The 17,932-nt window shown below is 45.5% G+C and overlaps 1 protein-coding gene across 1 annotated transcript in view; it reads right to left on the bottom strand.

Annotated features, from left to right (window-relative positions):
• SPTBN2 (spectrin beta, non-erythrocytic 2) overlaps nt 1-10,574 on the bottom strand; it is a 66,932-nt gene extending 56,358 nt beyond the window's left edge. The window contains 2 exon segments of the mRNA XM_063316839.1: nt 822-973; nt 10,303-10,574. Of these exon segments, the coding sequence (XP_063172909.1) occupies nt 822-973; nt 10,303-10,435 (285 nt within the window). The 5' untranslated portion in view covers nt 10,436-10,574.
• Nucleotides 10,575-17,932: the final 7,358 nt, after the last annotated feature.

Raw genomic sequence — 17,932 nt, 5'->3', positions numbered from 1 at the left:
TATTTAGCCATTTGGCTTCAAGGCAGACGCATCTCAGCCTGCAAAGTTGCAATGTCTACAACCAAAAGGCCGAGGCGGAACGGATGGTTGGCATTCTGCCTAACCCTACAACTTGGAGTATCCTTGGAGAAGGAGGAATTGACAGGCAAAAATAACCATCCCCCTGACTGGAGTCAGACTTCTCTCCCCAGAGCTGAAAATCTCCTCATAATTTTGCCTGGAATTCTGGCCATCCTTCGCAACCGTCTTCACTTTCCCTGGGTGAGGAAAGCTGTAGGACTTTCAACCAAATTTCTGGCTGGCTACCAGAACAAGAAGGAAGGATAAATAAACAAACAAATAAAATAAAAATGCTATAGAGCCTGGAAGATGTGGAAGACCCAATCCCCACAACAGCTTTCAGCCGGAAAAGAGGCTTTACTGAAGAAGCAGCTGCATTTAAGTGTTATTCCTGAATTGGACACCTGGTTTTAGATGGCTGAAGGAGACAGACAGGACACGGCTGAACTAAATGGGGACGTCCATGAGTGGGGATTTCATTGAAAAGGAAACTAACAAGCAATACTAAAATGAACAGATGGAAACAAAGAAATTCCATGCTTGGTGGTTTAAATGCCTTTAAAGACAGACTGATGAGCGCATGGGACATTGCACCCATAAAACGTGTCCTCCTCCAGAAAAGGAAAAAAAAAAAACCAAGGGAATGTTAGATTTTTTTTGTTTGTGTGTTCAATTTACTGAAGCATCAAATGCAGATGACTTTTTTTTCAATCCTGGGAGGTGGCTGCTTCATCTCCTCCCAGCTTATTTTGGTCACTCACCAGTTGCTCCCCGGACAGCACTTCCAGAAGGCGCAGGAGCATCCGCCCGTCTCGCAGGTCGCTGTACAGATCGCTGATGCGGCACGTGACCCGGGCCAGGTGAGAGTTGACCCATTTGGTGAAGGTCTTCTTCTGCACGGCTTCTCGTTCATCTGCAAGAGCAAGCAAGTGTTCTGAGCAAGAGGACCCACAGCCACAATCAAAAATTACACAAAGCCTCCTCTGCCGCCATTGGCTAAGTTGCTGTGACATCACAGAAGGGCTGAAAATGTTTCACTTGCCCCAAAGGAAGCATCAGCAAAACGGTTTTTTAAAAAATGCACATGCAGCCGTTGAGAAGGAACCAGGGGCATCCACAGGGGGTTCAAAACCGTCAAGAGGGAGGCTGCAACGCCGCAATCAAAAACCTGAAGCTTTATTATGTGTTCTGTATATGCAGCACGTGTAAAAAAGGAACGGAACTTCAGTTACATCGTTACAGCCACAATCTTGACTTTTTGATTCCTCTGTGGATAGTCTTGCATGGAACTAAAAGCGCAGCTTAACATGTGAGCACGGGGAGACGGGTTGTTGTTAACAAAATTAAAAATGTATTCTTTGCCCACCAGGCATATTTTCAAGACTGATTTCCCCAGAGCTATCCTCTCCGATTCGGATTCAGTGGTGTGGTTTACTGTTGCTCTTCATACAGAAGGCCCCACATCTGATTTATTTTTATTTATTTGTCAAATTTATATGGCCACCCATCTCACACAAAGTGACGCTGGGTGGCGTACAGGAAAACCAACGATTAAAAACATTCTACAAAACCGGTTAAAAACCATTGAAAACAATAAACATAGATGAAACAAGATGAAACAAGGGGGAAAATATTTCATCAAATGTAGCCAAAGTTGGGCTCCCTATTACCAGGGGATCCCCAGCACCCCCAATTCCCAGATTCTCAATTCATTTAACAGGAAGCAAGTGTTGGAAAAGATTTTTCTCGGCTGGAGATCAGACAAGAGCAGAGAGGAAAGCAGCTTGAACTGATCCCCAGCGCCTTTCTGGTTCCATTAAGGCCTGCTACGCCCAAAACTCTTGGTTTCTAGGGATGAACAGATGAGAAAGATCCGTCCAACTGGATCTGCCAACACAATCCCCAATATTTGGATCTCTTGCTACAGCAGAATTGGGAAGGCAATTCTTTAATGTCATTGTTTTTTTTAATCCAATGTCTCTACTGTGCTTAGTTATAAACACATCATAAAACATACTGCTACTGCTCTCACCGAGTTCTGGTGCGTGGCTATCTAGAGGATGTACTGCTGATCCTATTTCCCTCCCACGTTTCCCTGTCCCCAAGGCTTTGCCTCCTTGCTGTCACAGCTTGTTCACCCCTCCAAGCATGCAAGCAGCAACAAGAATACAGGTAGTCCTCACTTAACGACCATTTGTTTAGCGATGGTTCAGACTTACAATGGCGCTAAAACCCAACATGCGACCTGACCTCAGACTTACGACCATCGCCACTTCCCCACAGTCATGTGACCACATTTTGGGCATTTGGCAACCATGATGCATTTATGACCATCACAGTGTCCCGTGGTCGCACGATTGCTATTTTCAAACTTCCCATCCAGCTTCCGACAAACAAGTCAATGGGGAACCGCATGATTCGCTTAACAACCATGTGGTTCACTTAACAACCATGTAATTCACTTAACAACCAGGGTCATTCACTGAACAACCCCCCACAAAAATGGTCATAAAATCTGGTCGGATTTGTTTAACGACTGCATCACTTAGTGACCAAAATGCCAGTCCCAATTGTGGTCATTAAGTGAGGACTATCATACAATGAGAAAGAGCTGAATGCTGTGGTCTCCCTTTTAGCTTGGGCAGAGGGGAGATATCATTAGACAAAGATGATGAAGAGGGGGGGGGGAAGGCCATGGAGCCTGAATAAGTGGCAGCCACCACTGAATTGGGGTCAGAAGAAAGTGGCTTCATTTATCTGAATATATTTAAAGGAGGGGTAATTTTTTTAAAAAGGGATTGACCAGGAGACAACAACATGCAGCCAGCACCTGTTCAAAGGTGACAGGAGAAGGCAAGGCTGCCAGCCCTTGTATGAATTAAATAATGTTTTTCTTAATTAAAATGGGTGCATTCTCTAATCATGGCATTAATTATAATCATGTTTTAATTTTTATATTGCAAGATAGTTTCATCACCACTCATGGTTGCCATCTATGCTTTTACTGTTCACATGCCGTGCCTTTTTAAATCACTGTTTTCATTTTGAAAAGCTTTAAATAATAGTTATGAAATGCTATAAGCCAAGAAAAACTGTTTTGGAAAGGTGTCATGTGATCCAGAGGCTGTTGCACTATGACACCTTTTGCCCCTAAATGAAAAGCAGGCAATCAATCAATCAATGTTTATATAAAGACCTAGTATGATTGTTGAAAAGGAACTTGGTTGCAGTCACAAACCCTAATTTATCATTGTTCATAAAAATTGAGGAGGAGGAAAAGAAAAAAGAAATTTGGTTGAAATCGTACTAACATTAGAAAGGATATAAAGCCCAAATGAGATCAGGTACCTTAGTTCCAACTTGGATGGTATCTGGAAACTATGCTTCTTAAACAATAACCAATGTTTTTTTTTAATGAGAACTCCTACCACTGTGTCTTTTAAAATTGAACTAAAGCAAGCTTTAATAATACTGTTTACTTTCCCTTCCATTTTATACAGCTATTATAGATCTTAATCAGGTTCATGAGCTTGCATATGATTCATCAAAGCCTGGAGGGAGGTTTATTAAAGCAAGCTGCAGAATTCATGTAATGTTCAGTCTACTTTAGTATTTGGGTCTTGGTTGCAGTGAATGTTGAAATGCGCTGTCATTTTAAAGTTCCTCTAATGATGATTTTCCCCCTGTGGTTTCAAGATGACATTCAAGAAGAGGTCTGCCAATATCCTTTTCAATCATGAAGACAGTATGTCTTGGCTAGTGAATTCCCTGGAAGTATTTCTTTTTAAAAAATGCAACAGTTCTCCAGTGTTTAAGAAGTACTGTTGTAAATGATGAATAGTCAGCTTGGATGTTATACTGCCTACGTCTGTGGTCTATTTTGCATCCTCTCTAAACCAGGATTCCTGACAGCAAGGCAGGGCCAAACTCACCCTGACTTCAAAGCCTGGTTTGCAAGGAGAGCCAGAAGCTTTAGGTACCCATTTTGCGCCTAATACTAAACAAGCTAAAATTAGAGGTTTAGTTACTTCTACCGGCAGTAAATTCTTAAGCAGTGTTTCCCAACCTTGGCAACTTCAAGACGTGTGGACGTCAACTCCCAGAATTCCCCAGCCAGCAAGGCTGGCTGGGGAATTCTGGGAGTTGACGTCCACACGTCTTGAAGTTGCCAAGGTTGGGAAACACTGTTCTAAAGTGAAACAACTGAGCAGTGTGCACACTGACCAAGTTGCTCATTCATGGCAGGTTATTGAACAGGGGATGGAAAAGCAAATATTAAAAATGGCTTTTCCCATTAACAGGGTACCATATGTCTTTGTTTGCTTATGTGTTCTTTCCAGTTTCTCAGAAAGCCTCCTCCGCTGGCACCTGGATAATATACAAACCTACCAGCATCAATGAATGGGTTAGAAGGTCAAATAAGTAAATCACGTTTACTGGTTGATGGGCAGTATGGTTCAGTGGCCACGGCAGTCTATAGCTTATCAAAGAAACCTTCTGCGTTATCCTCCAAGATGCCACATATTTTTCCCATTTGTTAGGTGCCAGGCAATACCAATGCTCGCTGTCCCAGGGGATGGTACAGACCTCTTTTACCTACAGTACTTTGCTCTGAATTTTATTGCTGAGCCTAAACAAAATAACTAAGACAGTCCCCAATGTGAATCACCACACTGCCATGACTTACCAGATGGCTTTGGGCAAGTCACTCTGCCCTCAGCCCCCACCTCTCACCCAATCTGCAACAGGGGGAGTAAATTGTTTTAAATTGTTTTATAGAGTATTTCATATTGGAATTATATTATATATTTATTGTTTTTGGGATTATATTGTTGTAAACCGCCCAGAGTCCCCCCAGTGGGAGGAGATGGGCGGTGACAAATTTGATTGATTGATAAATTCCTTCCTCCCCCCCCCCCTCCCTCCCTTCCTTCTCTTGCCGGATATGGTTCGTCCTCATGATGATGCATCACTAATACAAAGGACATGCTTTGAACACCTGAAAGGGCTATACAGAGGCTGAATATTAATTTTTACAGGTGAAGTTGGCAACAAACGATTGCTGAGTGAAACCCTCCAACTCGGGATATTTGGTTACTGGTCCTCTTTCCCCCATAGCCAGCCAGGGCTATGGATGCCCATTCTACAATGGGCTGCTTTTGGGGAATGGGACCTCCATGCAGATATACGAGGTGAGGCCCTCCGAATGCCGCCGAACTACAACGCCCAGCATCCCTCACTACTGGCTAGGGCTGCTGGGAATTACTTATCCACAGCCATGGAGTTTCTCTGAGCCTGCCAGTTTTTCCCCCTTGCACGGAGACAGGAGGTTTTGGCTACTTAACGCAGCGGCCCTCATCTCTAAAACAGTGGAAACAGAGGGAGTGACTGTATTTTACCAATTTGGATATATATCCCTCCCGCATCTGTTACCACTTTATTGATGGACAGGCTCTATAATTACATTTTAAAAATCCGCCCAGCAGGTTATACTACTCAGGAACACTTTTTCCCCTGAAAAAGGAAGGCAAAATATAAGAAAGGAACCTGCAGTGCCCCAAGTTGCTAAATACAATGTTAGTGTTATTATAGTACAGGTAGTCCTCACTTAATGACCCCAATTGGGACTGGAATTTTGGTTGCTAAGTGAAGCAGTCATTAAGGGAATCGAACCTGATTTTACGGCCTTTTTGCGGCAGGTGTTAAGCAAATCGCTGTGGGCGTTAAGTGAACCATGTGGTTGTTATGTGAATCACATGGCTGCCCATTGATTTTGCTTGCCAGAAACCAGCCAGGAAGGTTGAAAATGGGTGATCACGTGACCACAAGATGCTTCAACCATCATAAATGTGAACCAATTGCCAAGTGCCCAAATCGTGATCATGTGACTGCAGGGATGCTATGACAGCCGTAAGTGTGAGGTCTGGTCAGAAGTTCGTCTTTTCAGCACTGTCGTAAGTCCAAACTGTCATTAAATGAATGGTTGTTAAGTGAGGATTACCTGTACAGGGAAAAGAAAGAACAGGGACAAGACACTTACTCTACCAGAGAGGAGCAAACCGCCCTCCAGATTTGGTGGACTACAACTCCAGTGGTGCCCAGCATATCAGGATAGCATGAGAGTGGAGCTGGCCAGCCTCATGCCTGAAGAGCAGAGGCAGATCACTTGAGTCTTCTCCAAGTTCAAGACTAGCAGCCAAGCAAGCAAGGGTCGAAACACCTGGCTTTTGACCACCCAACCCAAACCTGGGAGAACTGGCACTCTGCACATGCTCTGCAGCATTCTCCTCCCACGGTACTCCAGGCAAGAGTCCCTCCACCCTTGCAAAAGGAGCCCCCCATTAGGCTGGGGCTGGGGGTGAAGGCAATCCTGTCAATTTATTACTGTTGCCCACAAAGCCTGCGTTTTATGGCCTTCCACACAGCTGGCGTTTGCCCTGCAGCTCGAGCAGATGCTGAGCCTCTGCCTCAGCCCATCGTGCGCATCCAAGGTGCGGGCAGAGTCAACCGCACGGTGGGGCCGAGGGCTCAGCTCGCCTTTTAGGTTGAGTCACCGGGACATGTCCGGGCAGGGCTGGGCTGGGCTGAAAGGAGAAGCCCGTCTCCGCATCCAAGTGCTTTGTAGGGAAGGGGAAGGAAAGGTCATTTGCCCTGACCTGGACCCAACTGGCCAGAGAGCCAAAAGGGACCTTCTGCCCGGCACTACTCAGATTAGCCAACAGTCTGGAAGAGAGGCAGGCCTGACGCCAGAGCTGTAAAAAAGAGGTTAAACATCTCTGGTGTTCTGCGACCCAAATCGGAGGGTGCCTTTTCTCTCTCAAATTCAGGAGTTGACGGAGGTACCTCCTCTCTTCCAGAATGCTCCCTCTTCCTTTCAGTTTGACTTTTATTACAGTAGACAGAAATGTATAGAATAGTAGTAGGAAGGGAATAATTAAATAAGTGTTATTTGGGGGGGGTTGTTTAGGAGATCTATATGATTTTTTTTCTTTATTTTGATATAAGGGGAGGGAGCAACTGTACTTAGTGTTTTTTATAATGTGCTAAAGGGGAATGATTTATAGAAATAATGTGATTTTGGTTTAATGCAGGGTAAGAGACTGATTATGGAAAATTTTTGTATATCCCCACTGTTAAACGTCGGAAGTCAGATCTTTCTGTAATGTTGTGAAAAAATTTCCTTTTGTGTTTTCACACCCTTTTAGTTTTTCTTCTCTTTTTTGGGTAGTTTTTTGTTTTTTCGTAGCTTTTATCTTTCTCTTCAAACTTAATAAAATTCGTAATTAAAAAAAAACAGACTGTTCCCTCTTCTTAAAAACCCTTTGCACCGACAATTCAGAGCCTGTAACAAGCACCTGCCTTGCAAATTTTGTCCCCAGGATTCACTTGTCACACTCGGTTAGGCTGCAGTAGAGTCTGGATGGTTCAGCAGGTTATGGAAACTCAGTCTTTGTTTTATCCTACGATGGGAACCAGGCCATCCTCTGAAGCCAGACGATGGTTTCTTTGTTTAGAAACGGTGAATCTGGTCGAGGATGGCTACCGGGTTTTGTTAGCCCAGATTTAGGTTTAACATGTTGTGTGAACCCAGCCTTTAGGTCAGTTATACAGGGTGCTGCCTTTTTATATACTGGAAAAACTTGTTTTGAAGGGTGGCAAAGTATTTTTTTTTCCAAAATAAAAAGAAAGAAGTTGTTGGATCATGATTTGGATCACCCAATGTGGGATGAAAGGGCTTAAATCTTACTCCCTGTTCATCCACACCTGGATATTTTGGCTCCCGACCACATGCGCTGACACAAATGTGCACTAGTAAGTAATAAAATGAACCCCCCCCCTTTGCAGGAATTAATACTCTTCTAATTCCCCATAGGGTGGTAGCAGAGGAGGTGGGAAAGGTGTGATAGTCTCTAAATTAATATGAACCAGGCTCACACAACACACTTAGCCCTAAAGCCAAATTAATAAAACAGAGTCACTCTGCTTACATAGCATGGTACGCCCAATCAAATAAACAATATCACAGCTTAACAGTATGTCCTGATTCTCACAACATGCTAGACCACACATGAGTTCCTATAAACTTTACACCCAAGCCCATTTTAATCTAATGCTTTGTCCAATTATGGGGATCAAGATCCCACGGACTTATTCTAGCCTAAATAAAAAAAATCAGAAGTTCGGTTGCGTGCCAGTAAGTAACATACAGTGTGACCTTTAAGTGGAATTACTGCAGAAGCTGATCATTTGGGTACATTTCATCGGAGCCTCTACCTATTTAACCTTGGACATGCCCCGTGTTTACCCTCTGGCACAAAAGACATCATATCAGACGGAAGATGTAGCAATGCTCAGACAGCCGGGCCAAAAACACCCTTCTCTTGATGCTGTCAGTCAGAAGCCAGGCCCCCACATAAAAGGCAGGAAAAGGCTGAACTAGAGTAGATCAGCAAATTTTATTCTATTCATTTCGAGCTTAGCCAGAACTGGGGGGTCCTTTCCCACCAGACAGCAGCGTGGGGAAGTTAGGGATTATGCTCTGAATGGGAACAACTGCTGGTTCTTATTTTGTGTACATTTAATATCTGCCAGAGGGCCACTGCTCCCTTTGCAGTTCAATGACCTTCTGGCCTCGCTGCATGGATAAATGTGCCCCTCTGTACCCAGGTGTAACCACCAACGGAAGCCAACACTTTAGGTATGAAAGCACCAGCTCCTATTTGCGAAACTTATAAATCTCTCTCTCTCTCACGCACAAGACTCTTCGTACATACTGGGAAGCAGTCCCTTTGTTAGAATTTGGTCTGCCTGTTCCAGGATTAGGTCCTGACACCCCCAAATAGAGAGCAATTTAACTCAGCTGCCCACTCGAGCAATGGGAGATTTGCCCAAGGGACTGGCACCCCCACTACGCAAAACCCAAGCAAGACTCCAAAGCAAGGCGACGCTTTCTCCCTTCCCTCCCACCACAAAGACACCTTCATTCCCACCCCACCGCAGAATCACCCGATGCTTAATCCCCAGCCTCTGAGATACAACAGACTAGGCTGCAGGAGCATAAACACCTCCTCCCTTGCCATAAAACCCCACGGCTATTATCAGGCCCCCTCTATCCCCATCATAAAAAGCATCTGGATGGGAGGAAAGTTCAGAGCGTGAGATCAGGGGTGGGGGCAAAGGGGATTTCATTTTAGAGGGCTCGGTTTTGGGCTTCTGGGACAGATAAAATACTGCCCAGCCCCCTTTCCTGAAACAGACTGGAGTTGTCAAAACTTTGAAAAGCCCTGTCTTTATGCTGCCTCTTAACTACCTGGGGAAAAGACGCAGCTGACTTTGGCAGAAGTCAAGCTGCAGTCCAGGGCCATAGCCCCATCCTCTTTTTGGAGAAGGCAGGGGTACCACCAAAGTAACACAAGGCTCTTCGCAGTGGCACCCAGACCTTGGAATATATTCCCCAGAAATAGGTTGCTAATTTTCCTGCACCAAAGGAGAGTTTTTAAACATATTTTCTCCTGGGGCTGTCCTCAGTGCTGCCTTTCCTGTTCTTAGAGCATATCTGTGTTTTCCTGTTTACTGTACGTTCAAGGTCAGTCCAAGTCTCATCTCTGCAAACACCAGTAACAGACTTGGAAACTGTGGATGACAAGTGGGAGGGGGGCAAATTTGAAACTGGTCAGCTTTCCTTAAATGGATGTGTTGGGGCCGCATATCCCATCAATCCCACAGCCCAACGTTTCTAAAAGATGCTGGATGAGGGGGAATGGGGAGGAGGGGAGGTAAGAGTGGTTGTGTGAATGCAGGCAGAGGAAGGGGGTTCAAGATGATGCTTCCCTCCACACTGCTTCTCACTGAATCAGGGTTAATGTAAGGCCCAGCAAACCTGGATACAGAGATGAGTAGCTGTGACTCACCCTTCCACCTATCTGGGTTCTTGTCCAGCCCTTTTGCCACAGCCAGTGTCCTACTGCTATTAGATCCTTCAGAAGTGGGGGACAGCGCCCCAGCCACCCCAAGCCAGACATGGCCTCAAAAAATCCAAGCCACACAGTTTTGCAAATCCAGCACGTGTGTTGGGCTAATTCCTGACAGCACCTCTTAGGGATTAAGGTTTTCCTAAACCTGCCACTTAGGCAGAGGGAAGGGAGATTTAAGTGAAGGGGGGGGGGAGGATCCTCACTGGCAACCTACGAGTCTCAAGGCACCCCCATTCTTCCCACTCCCCACAAACCTGCAGTTCCCTACCTTGAAGTTGTTTGAACCTGCCCTCCAGCACGTTAGCGTACTGCACGGCGTTGATAAAGGCTGCAGGGGAAAGCTCAGGGGGTGGAGAAGGACCCTGGATCACCTCCGTCAAATCTGTCTCGGTCTGGTACATCTTGCGGCCCAGGTACTCCACCCCCCCACCGGGAGCACGGATACAGGCCTCTTCCCACTTCTCGGCCGAGGGCTGCCAAGCCAACTGCCAAGCCAACCGCAGCTGGGCCCAGGTAGCAGGAAGAAAAAGGGAAGCAATCCAGCAGCACCTTGGTACAACTGCAGTACTTCAAAGGGAGTTTGCTTGCCCCCTCCCAGGGAGGGAGGGGAAAAGGGAGGCCCAGAGACATTTACATAAAAACAGGTTGGGCTGCTCTAAATGGCAGAGGGGTGTGTGTGTGTGTGTATGTGTGTGTGTGCTGAGCCCGGGCAAACATGAAAGGGGAAAGCTCAGCTGGCTGACACACACAGGAACACACACACAGTTCAACAGCCTGAAACTCGCAAATCTGAGCACTGGGGTTTAGCCAAGGCTCTTTCTGAACAGCCTAGGTTTTGTCCTCAGCGGCAGGCCAGGGATCAAGAACTAGTGGGTGACAGCAAAGGTGCCCGAATGCCAGGAGTTTTTTTCAGCTCTGGGTTACTTTCAGAGAGAGCATGCTGAAACCTCTCCCCCCCACTGCTCCTGACTTGGGATAGGGGTATCGTTCCTGTTTAATGCGACAGACCTTTTGGATGCATCACATTTAAAAGCATTTGATGCCAGAGCAACCTTCCTGCATGCCAAACATATTCCTCAGTTTTACTTTGGCATACACCTGCTTCCTGAAATATCCGTTTTCTGAGCTTGCATCATATTGCACACCAAGCCCTAAACCAATGAAACGGGCTGGATTTGCACAACACAGTGAACCAGGTTTAAAAAAAACAACACTTAATCTAATTCACGCTTAAAAGGTTGCATAAATCCATCCATTACATCTGACTCATTAAGCAGTTTACAAGAACAAAGCCATTTTTCCCCATCTGTAAAATGGGCATAATAAACTGTCCACAGCTTAGCTCTCAGACCCATTACTATGTAAAATTGATGCTGCATACTGCAATAACCTATTTATTAGGCAAGCTAGCACTACATCCTGGAATATTAAGAACAATTAATAATTACTTAGTTTTGAAATATGTAGAGACTGCTTCAGAAGCAGTGGCTCTTCTGTTTTAAGAAACTGAAACATTGCTTGGGACTAACCCTGTAGGCACCCTTAAAAAAAAGGCAGAAGAGGGGGAAAACAGATGAGCTCACCCCGCAGCAGGGTCCAAACAATGATAGATTTGCATCCCAAAGTCTGCCTTTGTCTGACCATGAAGCTCCAGCTTGCCTCTCTTTATAGACAAAGTGACTGCCCCTGGAGAGTGTTCCCCACGTGGATCTCTGAAGACAAATCATCCCAGCATAATTCAGAACTGGGGGAGAGAAAGAAGCTGTCTCTTCCAATAACCCAAGCAAGGATAGCCGAAAAACCCAGCCACCGTTCAGTTTTTCTGTGTAAGCTTCTGAATGACACAGAAATCATCTTTGGGCCAGAAGTTCAGCAAACAAGAGATGCTTTGATGATCTGGTAGCCATCTAGCCATGGGTATCCTCTGGATTGCTCACTAGAGTCAGTGCCACAGATAAGCTTCCACATCATCGGCGCAGAGAGAGGGTACTTCTGAAGGTGGGCAAGAATCTTTGCCGTGCCACTAAGGAACTATACCCAGAAGATGGCTTCAAACCAACCCAAAAGTTTGGCTCACAAGCACAACAGATGGCTAAACTGACCTATGGAATTTCAGTGCTGGTTTTACCATGTGGCTTGTTTGATTCTGGCTTATGTGAATCTAGCCAATGGCAATCTGTTCAGCAAATCATGGTTAATTATAATCAATAATGTTTATACCTTGTTTGAAAGAGCTGTCATTTCACAGGTCCAATCACCCTGAAATTGAGTAAGCTGATTTTGCAAGTTTAAGGGGGAACATGTTTTTAATAAAGCACCAAATCCATAATTTGATTAACCATTTTTTTTGAGGGGGTGGGGTTGTTTTGCTTTGAACGTCGACACTTGCTAAAAAAAACAACAAACCTCTGTGGGATTCACCAGCTTGCTTTTCAAACTAATATAGGAAGGATCCATTTTCATCCTTCCAGTGATGACTTGGCTCCCCGTGCATGCACAACTGCAAACTGCCAGGTTACCCCTTCCACACCTTGCTTCCAGTATTTCCTGCCTGCCCACACACCCCACCCTGCTGGCTATCATCCTAAGCTGTCATTAAGTGGCTGTTTACTGCCCTTCCCAGACAGCTCTCTCCTGCCATCCAGCTGTTACCGAAGCGGCAAGATGCAACAGTGGAACTTGCTGCTCATCTGGGCTTCCTAAGGCTCAGAGGACAAGATTACTCAAGATAATGTTTGCTCCTGACAGACAGACACTCCTGGAAGCTGTCTCAAGGCTGTCCCATTATGTCCTTGGCTTCTGTCTTGGCCGTCTTGTGTTTGCCAGTATTTTTTGGATGGGCGGCAAGGACTGGAGAAGAATGCAAATCTTTCGTAAGAATGTCCCCACACTATGATAAGCACACCCATTTGCAAGTTTACCCCGTCTAGATCGAGCTGGCCTGACAGGGCCGCCCCAAGAATCTTGTGAGATAGCCAGCTGCTTTCTACCCCACCTGAACCACCTCTGACTGCAGTGCCCATCATCCCCCAGCCAGCTGCCGCAGGGGTGATGGTTAGGGGTGACTCTTAGGAGATCAAGCTTGGGATGGAATTATGACAGGGAATAAACCAAACTGCTTCTCCTACGGCACAGCGTGTCGCATGAATCAGCCGTTGCAGCTTGCAAACCATGATGTGCATCTAAGGGTAGTTCTACCATAAACCATGGTTAAATAAACCATGCATCCTAGGACGTAGTAATTCCAATGTATTACGGCAACAACGGGCAGGGGAAAGGCTGCTCTAATTCTAGCCTGGGAAAGCTGGATGCTCCCAATTCCATTAGTTTATCTGGAATTCCAACCAGTAATGAGACACCTTCACGGCTGATCTCAAAAAAGCGAATCAGGGTCCGTCCTCGCTGATATTAGGATGGGAGGTCACCAGAAAATCTCAAGGAAAACAGCTTGCCCATGTCCATGAAGCTCCCAGGAGTCAAGCTCGGTTTGAAGGAGAGTTTACTTTATATGAGAATAGCAGAAATTTTGGAAGGTAGCATTTCCCATTTTTAGCTAAAAAGGGATGAGAGATGGTGCTGAATTTGGGGACAAGAGTTAATGGACTCTGAATTTGGATAAAGAGCCAATTCTCACCCCAACACATGCAGCTGTGCTTTGGTGCATGTACAGAGTGCCTTTCTTTTGTTCAAAAACAACCAGAACAGCTCTTTGTGCAGCTATTCTTTGAACAATACACACACACACACACACACAGAGGTAGTCCTCACTTCTTCTTCCTAGCATTTTCCCACTATCGCAGGGTCTGCTTTTCCTGAAACGCCACTTTGCAGGTAGTCCTCACTTAACAACCACAATTGGGACCAGAATTTTGGTTGCTAAGTGAAGCAGTCATTAAGTGAATCCGACCCGATTTTACAACCTTTTATGTGGCAGTCGTTAAGCAAACCATGTGGTCGTTAAGCTAATCACGTGGTTGCCCATTGATTTTGGTTACCAGAAGCTGGCCAGGAAGGTTGAAAATGGCAATCACACAACCATGCAGGCTGCGATGGTTATAAATGTGAACCGGTTGCCAAGTGCTCAAATAGTGATCATGTGACAGTGGAGACGCTGCAATAGTCCTAAGTGTGAGGACTGGTTGTAAGTTTGTTCTTCCAGCATTGTTGTAAGTCCGAACCATCACTAACCAAATGGTTGTTAAGCAAGGACTACCTGTATTCTCCCCCTTTTTTTCTTTGCTGATGTGTTCTTCCCTCCCTCTGTTGCCTCCTCAGCTCAACCTCTAAATTCCTTAAGCCAGGATAGCTTTATTCTTAGTTTTCATTCTTCCAAATTCTGTGCAGTGAGGTTCCTAAATACAAAAAGGGTAATAACAAGCCAGCCATTTCAATCAAGGTTTCTAGAAAGCTGGAAGGAATGGCTGGAATCACACAAGGCAGTAATAATAGCTTAACCACAGTCAGCTGAATAAGCCACAGTGGGATGGATTGGCAAAACAGATTCAGCGATGAGCCACAGCTTGCATTCCAGAATGTCTGGATCAACAGAACATGCAGAGCCAAAACTAAGCTAGCCAAATGATGGCTTAGTGCATGGTGTGTGAACATGGCAAAAATGCATCTGTCTGGAGATCTCCTGTTTAAGTTTCCAGCTGAATGGGCACCCCTTGCTGGATGTTTCAACGGTTGGGGATGATTTAGTGGATTCCTGCACTAAGCAGGGAGTTGGGCTAGATGACCTCTAAGGTCCCTTCCCATTCATACCTTCCCCGAGAATGCCGTTCCAGTCAGCAGGTCCAATTTCTCAACTTCCTCCTGAAGCTGACAGTCCAAATACCTGCATCTCCTTTCCTAGCTCCCTCCCGAAGCCGTCATATATGAGGAACGCCCCCACTCTTGAGACGAGTCAGGTCACACTTGTCTGTCTGGACTCATCAAAGCAGTAAAAAAGTCTCTCTCCTTTCCAAACAGAATAGAAAGGAATGAGGGAGGCAGACGGACATATAAACAAGCTCACCCAAATTGAGAGCAAAGGGCAGCAGGGGAAAACAAGATAAAACAGAGAAGTGGTTGCTCTGGAGCCAGCTGGAAGAACTCCATTAATGCCCTCAGTTTCCCCCAGGTAAGTCTCATCCAGGAGGAACAGAAGTGCAGGTGGACCCAGGAAAGCCACGTGGGTCCCAAAGGTCGGGATCACTTAATACCCAGGCTGGCTAACAAAACATGCTCAACTTGCTTAGTTGACCTGGGTTACCTTCTGTTGTTTGGCATGTTGTATGAACCCACCCTGTTTGGTTAGTTTCTGGTGAACTGTACAGTACAGACCAGAAAATGGGGTAATTCCGTAACCACAGTAAGTATGCTGCGCAAACCCAGAAATTGAATGCTAAGTCCGAATAGAGATTTTGGGTTAGGCTTAGCATATTAATTCAGCCAGTTTTGATTTGGCTCAGCCATGAATCTCTTTCTCCGTCTGGCTCAGGATCGTCGATCCCAACGACAGTGCCATGGTTTCGTGTGTGGTGTAGGCCTAGCACGGATAATGCAAAGCTGGATGGCTAATGAGTAAGCCACAGCTGGCTGAGTTTGCAGAAAATTGCTTAATGCAACAAACTATTCTGGTATGCAAAGCATGCGTTCGCCCACTGAAACTTTTCCAAATCGATTCCTTTTAAAATTCCAAGCGTACAAAGCCAGGGATTTGTCCTGGTGGCAGAAAGGGTCACGTCACACACTCTGCACATGCTCCAAAGCACTCCTTTACATCTCCCAAGCCATGAAAATGGTGCAGGTCCTGAAACACCTGCCCTGCCCACCCCTTACCTGCCAAAGCCTTGATACGGGAGCGCTCAAAAAGCCGGGCTGAGCTGTTCTCGTTGTCCCAGTCTTCGTCAGCCACCTCCCAGCGGTTATTGATATCATTGTACTGCTGCTGGATTTCCAAGCTGTCGTAATCTGTAGGGGACAGCGTGCTGCTCATGGCGATTTCGGCAGGAGGCAGTCTCTGCCTGCAGGGAGGAAAGGGGCAGAGTCAGATTTACAGGTAGTCCTCACTTAACAACAATTGGGACCAGAATTTCAGTTGCTAAGCGAAGCAGTCAGCAAGCGAATCCGATACGATTTTACAACCTTTTTTGCAGCAGTCGTTAAGCGAATCACCACAGGCATTAAGTGGGCCATGTGATTGTTAAGCAAATCACCCGGTTCCCCATTGATTTTGCTTGCCAGAAACCAGCCACGACGGTCAAAAACGGCAATCATGTGACTGCAGGGATGCTGCAACGGTCATAAGTGTGAGGACTGGCCATAACTCTTGTTTTCAGCACCGGCGTAAGTCTGAATTGTCACTAAACAAATGGTTGTTAAGTGAGGACTACCTTGCTTCTTTCCTTCTGCCAAGCAACAAATCATTTCTCATTTAACTTATCCATTGAAAAAGACTTGAGGTCTAGCTTATTGTTTTATGTGCAAAGCTAGCCACTGCGATTTATTCAGGAAACCATACTTCAACAAACCATGGCTTGGCCCAATATCCAACCCACCAAGTGGCAGCAGTTCTCCCTGGCTTTAGGCATCTGGCATCATATCTGAAAACTGGATCTGGGACCCTTTGACTGACACTCACCTACATTCTCTTTCCAACTTACAATAAGCTTGAGGCGCCACGCCGCTTGCCAAGAGTCAAGGGGGCACAAAAACATCCCAAGGGAAAGCCGAGGCTGCTGGATTTTCTGCTCAGCGGAGAACAATCCTTTTGTCCCGGAGATGCTCTCATCCATTTGCTCCAGACAGGCCTTGTTTGTCACGGCTCCACCACAGGAACATCCAGCAATGCTTTCCCCAGGGGAACACAGCAACCATCTGGTTTCCCCCTCTCTGGTCTTCCTCAAGATGATGGACGGCCTTGCCCCATCACCATCGCCTCTTCCACCCCACCCACCTAGTTCTAGATCCTAGCATTTCTGTTCTGCCTCAGTTCCAGCTGGTCCGCCTCTTCAGATTTCCCAAAAAAGGCAGATGCACTGAAAAGCCGCATAGCCCTTTTTTTCAAAGTTGCTTCGAATGACCAAGTTCCATTTTACCCCCTTGAACCAGTATTTTTTTTAACCGTAAAAATTTAAATGTTGTTACAGCATAGGGAATGTGCAACAGCCAACCTTTTTGTATTGCATTGTACTGTATATACATTTATCAGCAACCACAGGTTTTAGCAAAATTCATTTAAAAATACAGCTGTCCATATTGGTTCAGTACATCCCCTCCAACATTAATAGCGCTATCTGTCAACATCGGCTACAGCCAAAATGATTAATTAGGGGGGGCAGATTTTCTCAATAAGCAAGAAGATTGAATACTGAATGGGCAATACCTTTGTTTTATTTTAAGGCACAATTCCTCTAGACTGGTGCTTGCCAAATATGCTGGCAAATAAAACCCTTGGCCATGTCCATTGATCGTACTTATAAGCCAGTATGTCTGAGCACATGCATATTATATGTTCTATTAATTCCCCATGATATTCCCCATATCGTGAACTGCAGCAAAAAGAAAAAAAAGTGTTTTTTTGCAAACCATGATGTGCATCTAAGGGTTAAGGCTCCAGGCTAGAAACCAGGAGGCCATGAGTTCGAGTCCTGCCTTAGGCATGAAAGCCGGCTGGGTGACCTTGGGCCAGCCCCTCTCTCAGCCCAACCCACCTTACAGGGTTGTTGTTGTAGGGAAAATGGGAGGAGGAAGGGTACTAGGTGTGTTCCCCACCTTGAGTTACTTAGAAAAATAATAAAGGTGGGATAAATATCTAGAAAAAAAAGTGGTCTTCTTTTTTTCTTCTTCCAAACTGCAGAGAAAAGATAGATTTGAACTTTGGAAATCATGAATGAGCACTTTTATTTCATTTC

The sequence above is a fragment of the Candoia aspera genome, chromosome 17 (genome assembly GCF_035149785.1).
Source record: "Candoia aspera isolate rCanAsp1 chromosome 17, rCanAsp1.hap2, whole genome shotgun sequence".
Lineage (NCBI taxonomy): Eukaryota > Metazoa > Chordata > Lepidosauria > Squamata > Boidae > Candoia > Candoia aspera.
Note: the sequence above shows the minus strand (reverse complement) of the source record. Positions and strands in the feature narration are given on the sequence as shown.